A 6,588-nucleotide genomic window follows, 5' to 3' on the forward strand; every position below is an offset into this window, starting at 1 on the left:
TGCAGACTTTAAATATTAATGTGTATCTTTAATGTACCAATATGCACCCTTTAGGGCTAAATAAGATGTCTGGGTGAGTTTATTGAACCCAGAACAAAATGAATAAGGTAAGGATGCATGGATGGATGCAGTGAAATTAATACTTTTTTTTTTTTTTTTTAATTCCCAACCTTTTTTTTTTTTTTTTATAGGGTGAAACTCGAGAGGTAATGAAAAAATCTCTAGCAGCCTACCTGTAAAAAAACTAGAATCTCGCTGTGAGCCTAATAAAACCTTTAGAACGTAGAAATGCAGATGTGTTTTTAAATGATTTTGTATAATTTGACATCGTTAACGTTTTTTCACTCTGTGTGGAGTTTAAAGACGCTCCCTTGCGTCATTGCTGCGACACAAATAAAAAATGAAAGTAAAAGTACATTTAAAGTTTCGCCATTTTAAACAGCCAGGATCGATTTTACACGGAATTTTATACGGATTCTAAAAGTGTTTCATAGGAAGCTTTATAAAAGATAAGCCAAGAATTTACGCGTAGAAGCCGGTGGAGTTTGTGAATCGGTATGTAGGTTAATTAAATGTTGATGAAGGTGCAGGTCTCTGCTTTAAAGGTGACTTCCACTTTCATGTTTTCTCTAAAGGACGAGGTAGTTCTGTGATATGTGTTTGATATTTTAATTTAAGCAAATGAACATGGTTTCATTGGTGTTTGGTGCTGTCTGTGGTTTATTTTATCAGTTGTTAACACGACTAACACTATTGTGTATCTGAGTGAACTCCGCGTCTCATGAACCTGTTTCTCTCAGGATCCGTTCAGCTGAATTATTGTGTTTGTTCGTCATTTTATTCAGAGTCAGTGCTGGACATCAGATTCTGGTTCATCATGGATGACACACAAACATCCAGAGATGAAGATTTTTCTCCAGGATGCAGGTACTTTGAATAAACACTGAATTAAATCACTATTTTAATGATAGAAAATGGGAGTCTCCATTGTGTTTTTATGTCTCTATATTTTTAAAATAAAATGTTATTTAAACAAAAAGACCATAAAGCCTCATCATGAAGTTCTCTTTGATGAAAATACCTAATTTATGATTATCATCATAAAGGGATTAAATGTGTTTGTTATAGTTCAGTTGATCAGAAGAGATCAGAAGCAGAGTCCAGCTGTGTGTCTCTGAGGAGTGACTGGTCTATGGATCCTCCATTAGATTATAAGAGTGAAGATACAAAGACTGATCTCAGGTATGATATTTCTATAAAAATATTATGGCATTTTATAGTATCAGAATAGTGTTCATAGCAAGTTTGAAAAATTATTTTTGTATAGTGTTTATAGACATTTCTTCACCTTGTAATGTAATGTTGGTCACACATGTTTGTGAAAGAACTCAGTTCAATAAAACATTTTTGGAATAAATGAAAAGATCATGAAGTGCTCTTGATTGTTTGAATAATGTATGTACTTTGTTAAATATGGTAATTCAGATTATTCACTTTAATCTCTCTGTTATAGTTTAGTTGATCAGAAGAGATCAGAAGCAGAGTCCAGCTGTGTGTCTCTGAGGAGTGACTGGTCTATGGATCCTCCATTAGATTATAAGAGTGAAGATACAAAGACTGATCTCAGGTATGATATTTTTATAAAAATATTATGGCATTTTATAGTATCAGAATAGTGTTCATAGCAAGTTTGAAAAATTATTTTTGTATAGTGTTTATAGACATTTCTTCACCTTGTAATGTAATGTTGGTCACACATGTTTGTGAAAGAACTCAGTTCAATAAAACATTTTTGGAATAAATGAAAAGATCATGAAGTGCTCTTGATTGTTTGAATAATGTATGTACTTTGTTAAATATGGTAATTCAGATTATTCACTTTAATCTCTCTGTTATAGTTCAGTTCATCAGAAGAGATCAGAGTCCAGCTGTGTGTCTATGAGGAGTGACACATCTATGGATCAGCCATTAGATTATAAGAGTCAAGATACAAAGACTGATCCCAGGTCTAATATTTCTGTAAAAGATTATTTGATTATGATACAGAATACAGAAAAGACATTGTTATCATTAGCTTATTTAATAATGCAGTATTCTAATTTTCCAGCCATGAAGTACTGAACACATTTAGATCAAATCTACTGAAGAAGTTTGAGCGTCTGTATGAGGGAACACCGACGCAGAGAAACCCAACACTCCTGACTGAGATCTACACAGATCTCTACATCACAGAGAGTGAGAGTGGAGAGATCAGTAATGAGCATGAGGTGAGACAGATTGAGACACAATCCAGGAGAGCAGCAACAGAGGACACAGCCATCAAATGCAGCGACATCTTTATACCTTTACCTGGACAAGACAAAGCCATCAGAACTGTGCTGACAAAGGGAGTCGCTGGCATTGGAAAAACAGTCTCTGTGCAGAAGTTCATCCTGGACTGGGCTGAAGGGAAAGAGAATCAGGACGTCCAGCTCATATTTCCACTTCCTTTCAGAGAAATCAACTTGATGAAGGACAAAACACTCAGTCTTTCAGATCTTCTTCATGTCTTCTTCCCTGAAACTAAAGAAATTGAGATATCCAATGATGAATATAAAGTGTTGTTCATCTTTGATGGTCTGGATGAGTGTCGTCTGTCTCTGAACTTTAAGAGCAAAGTGAAACTGTGTAATATATCTGAATCAGCCTCAGTGGATGTGCTTCTGATGAACCTCATTGTGGGGAATCTGCTTCCCTCTGCTCTCATCTGGATCACCTCCAGACCAGCAGCAGCTGATCTCGTCCCCTCTGAGTGTGTCCATCGAGTGACAGAGGTACGAAGGCTTCAATGAGCCACAGAAGGAGGAATACTTCAGGAAGAGAATCAGTAATCAGAGTCTGGCCGACAGGATCATCTCACACCTGAAGTCATCAAGGAGCCTCTACAATCATGTGCCACATCCCAGTGTTCTGCTGGATCTCAGCCACTGTTCTTGAGAAGATGTTGAGTCCAGCAGAGAGTGGAGAGATTCCCAAGACTCTCACTCAAATGTACACACACTTCCTGATCCTTCAGACCAACATCAAACATGAGAAGGACTATGAGAATAAGGTGACAGATGAGACCATGATCCTCAAACTGGGGAAAGTGGCTTTTCAGCAGCTTGTGAAAAGGAAACCTGATCTTCTATGAGGAAGACGCTGAGAGGAGTGTGGCAGTTGATGTGACAGAAGCATCAGTGTACTCAGGATGTGTGCACTCAGATCTTCAGAGAGGAATTGGGCTTGTATCAGGGGAAAGTCTTCTGCTTTGTTCATCTGAGCATTCAGGAACATCTAGCAGCTCTATATGTGCACCTCTCCTGGACAAACCACAACAGAAATGTGTTTGAGCCAATCACCGAACAGTCTAAAGTAAAAGACTCATTTCCACTTGTTTCATTATCTGAGCTGGATCAGAGAGCTGTGAATGAGGCTCTACAGAGTAAAAATGGACATCTGGATCTTTTCCTGCGGTTCCTTCTGGGTTTGTCAGTAAAGTCTCATCAGATTCTTCTACAACAAATAATGAAACAGACAAGAAGCAGATCTGACAGCAATGAGAAAACAGTTGAGTACATCAAGAAGAAGATCAGGACCATTGACTCTAAAGAGAATCCATCATCATTGTTCACTGTCTGAATGAACTGGGTGATCATTCACTAGTGGAGGAAATACAACAGTATCTGAAATCTGGAACAATAAGGAAGCCAAACTCTCTTCATCTCAGTGGTCAGCTGTAGGTTTTGTGTGTTGACATCAGAGGAAAAGCTGGACGTGTTTGATATTAATAAATTTGTTGGAGAAAACAATAAAGATGAAAAACTGAATGTCTTCAGTATCTGCTGCCTGTGATTAAAAAGTTCAGTAAGTATCTCTGAGAAACAATCACTTCACTGTTTAAAGAAAAGAACATCTAAATCTCATAATAATATTATCAGTTAAATGGAGCAATATGGATGCATACTTGAAACACATACTTTAATGACAAACATTATAAATCTTCCCTGATTATTATTATTTTGAATTTCTGAAATTAATTCATTTCTAGTATTTTAGCAGTTTTTTAAGATACACGCTGGACTCTAAAGCACCTGCCAGTCAATATCTGATAATGTGGATTAGTTTGTAACCACTCAAGTTTAATATTATAACTGAGTTAGTTCTAAAATTATGTGGATTTGATCCACGGTAAAGCTCTTTAAAGGAAATTGTGATTATTACCTTTTTTATTATTAATAAAATGAATGTTTTCTCTGTTTGCACACTAAAAGTTTCTATATCCTCCAGGGTCCATATCATGTCCCACTTGTCTTTTTCAAAGCACCTTTGTTATTTAAGTTTTTGTTTAATAAGTGTGTTTTCATCTCTCTACAGTTTGGGTGATTGTGGTGTCACAGATTAGAAGATTGTGCTGCGCTGACTTGCAAGTTCTGAGATCAAACCCCTCACAGCTGAAATGATCTGAATCTGATTTAATAAAGCAATCAGAGATTCAGGAGTGAAGCTTCTCTCTGTTGTACTGGAGGATCCTAGCGCATGTAAACTGGAGAAATTCTGTGGTAAGAATCATTCTCGCTGATAGTCACCACGTTATTGACTATAATCTCAGCACAAAAAAATATTCTGATAACTGAAGATGAAGCATGAATAAGGCATGTGACACATATAACATCATACAAGTACATTTTTTATGACAAAACTGATAAAACCCAAACAGAAAATGAGGGCTTTTAAAAATAGCTAAATTCTGGTAATTAAATTTATAGGATTTTTCTTTGATTAATACTCCTTTCCTGGCTGCTCTTTTTACTTAATTTTTGTACCTTGTTCTGAAATCAATAGCAGCATGTTTTTATCATTATTATTATTATTATTACTACTACTACTATTATTAAAGGTGATTTTGTTTCCTCCTGTACCCACACTTGTCAGTTTTATCAACAGTGATTAACAAACATGACTAATGAAGATGCCATTCTTTCCTCTGTTGGCTTCTGTTATTATTAAACTTCCATATAAATAGAGATTTTTTGAAGCACAGATGTTGAAAGCTTTTTGGATATTTTTTATTTTTTTTGTATCATTTTCATTACTGTGATAAAACTCCCAATGGAAATGTAGACATATCTACTAGTCTGTTTAGGATTGTGATTTGTACCTGTTGATCTGATCTGATCTGAGAGAGTGAAGAGTGTGGTACATTGTTCTCTACAAGGTTGAGAGATTGTGGCGTCACACAGATGAAGGTTGTGCTGCTCTGTCTTCAGCTCTGAGATCAAACCCCCTCACACCTGAGAGAAGCTGAATCTGTCTCTGAATAAACTAAAAGATCCTGGAGTCATGCTGCTGTCTGCTGTACTGGAGGATCATCAATGTAAACTGGATGAAACTGTGGTAAGATCATCTCTCTCATAGTGAACACGTTATTGACTATATCCTAGCACACAAAAATTACTCTAATAACTGAAGATGAAGCATGAATAAGGCATGTGACAATCTAGTAACATCATACAATTTAAATTTAATGACAAAAACTGATAAAAAACAAACAAAGCAAAGAGATAATGAGGGCTTTAAAAATAGCTAATTCTGGTAATTAAATTAATAGGGTTTTAGGATTAATCTCCTTTCCTGGCTGCTCTTTTTACTTATTTTTGTACTTGTTCTCTGAATCAAAATCAGCATGTTTTTATCACTATTATTATTATAATTCTATTATTATTACTACTACTACTATTATTAAAGGTGATTTTGTTTCCTCCTGTAACACACTATCAGTTTACGGGGGCGCGCGGGAAGATGTTTTAGGTTGGGGTGCTGTACGCGCGGCGGGGGGGTTGCTATTTACAACACTAAGGTGAAAATACACTAAATGAAATAGCAGTTTTCCTATGATTAGAGCAGCAGCAAGCGCGTGAGGTTGCCATGGTACATTGCACGCGAATTACTTGTAAAGGCTGCGCTGTCTATTTCTGCTGCACTAGCAATAAACACGTTGAACTAGAATGTACCATAAACATGTTTCGCCAACAGAATCGCAAAGTAGACTTTAAGCAAATCAACGAGTGAATTACCCACTGCTTTAAACACAGATATCATTTGGACATTATTCAAGTTAAACGCACAGGAACACAAACACATTTAGTAACGTTAAATCTCACTGAAAATGGCCGATTAAGCAGTTTATATTCTGAAATATATTTCTAGGTTGTGTTCTGTGTGAATTAAATTACATCTGGATGTAAATGGTCCTTTTACCTGACATAAATGTAAAACACTGAGCTGCTAAGGGAGCTGTCTAGGCGTAAACGGATCACCTTTTATGACGCTGTCGGGGTCGGGAGTCGGGCATCTAGCTTCATGCTGTCTTTTATTTTGGTTAAGTACAGATTCCTCTGCAGTTGTTGTATGTTGTAAAAAAAAACCTAAATATCCATTCATGTCATGCAACAGCATGCAACAAGCAAACATAGGCTATTACTCCGCCAAAATGCAGATTCGTCACGCGCCAACTTCTTACGCAAATAAGATATTGGGAAAGCCTGTTAGTAAGTTTGATTTTTCTTT

The 6,588-nt window shown here is 36.4% G+C and overlaps 1 protein-coding gene across 3 annotated transcripts; it reads left to right on the forward strand.

Annotated features, from left to right (window-relative positions):
* The first annotated feature begins 413 nt into the window (after positions 1-413).
* LOC122134715 (NLR family CARD domain-containing protein 3-like) lies at positions 414-3,145 on the forward strand. 3 transcript variants are annotated; one of them, XM_042711347.1, is made up of 6 exons: positions 414-555; positions 846-927; positions 1,129-1,242; positions 1,514-1,627; positions 1,899-2,006; positions 2,108-3,145. In XM_042711347.1, exons 2-6 carry the CDS (start codon positions 878-880, stop codon positions 2,829-2,831), a joined length of 1,110 nt encoding a protein of 369 aa, XP_042567281.1. In that variant the 5' UTR covers positions 414-555; positions 846-877; the 3' UTR covers positions 2,832-3,145. The 3 variants fall into 3 exon arrangements, with proteins under 3 accessions (XP_042567281.1, XP_042567280.1, XP_042567282.1); XM_042711346.1 differs by having other exon boundaries at positions 417-605; XM_042711348.1 differs by lacking the exon at positions 1,514-1,627 and having other exon boundaries at positions 418-605.
* The last annotated feature ends 3,443 nt before the right edge of the window (positions 3,146-6,588 follow it).

This window comes from Cyprinus carpio, chromosome A21, assembly GCF_018340385.1.
Source record: "Cyprinus carpio isolate SPL01 chromosome A21, ASM1834038v1, whole genome shotgun sequence".
Lineage (NCBI taxonomy): Eukaryota > Metazoa > Chordata > Actinopteri > Cypriniformes > Cyprinidae > Cyprinus > Cyprinus carpio.

Coding starts and splice junctions, on each gene's coding strand:
- LOC122134715 (XM_042711347.1), top strand. CDS start 878: ATGGATGACACACAAACATCCAGAGATGAAGATTTTTCTCCAGGATGC. Junction 928..1,128: donor GATTTTTCTCCAGGATGCAG/GTACTTTGAATA, acceptor TGTTTGTTATAG/TTCAGTTGATCAGAAGAGAT. Junction 1,628..1,898: donor GATACAAAGACTGATCTCAG/GTATGATATTTT, acceptor TCTCTGTTATAG/TTCAGTTCATCAGAAGAGAT.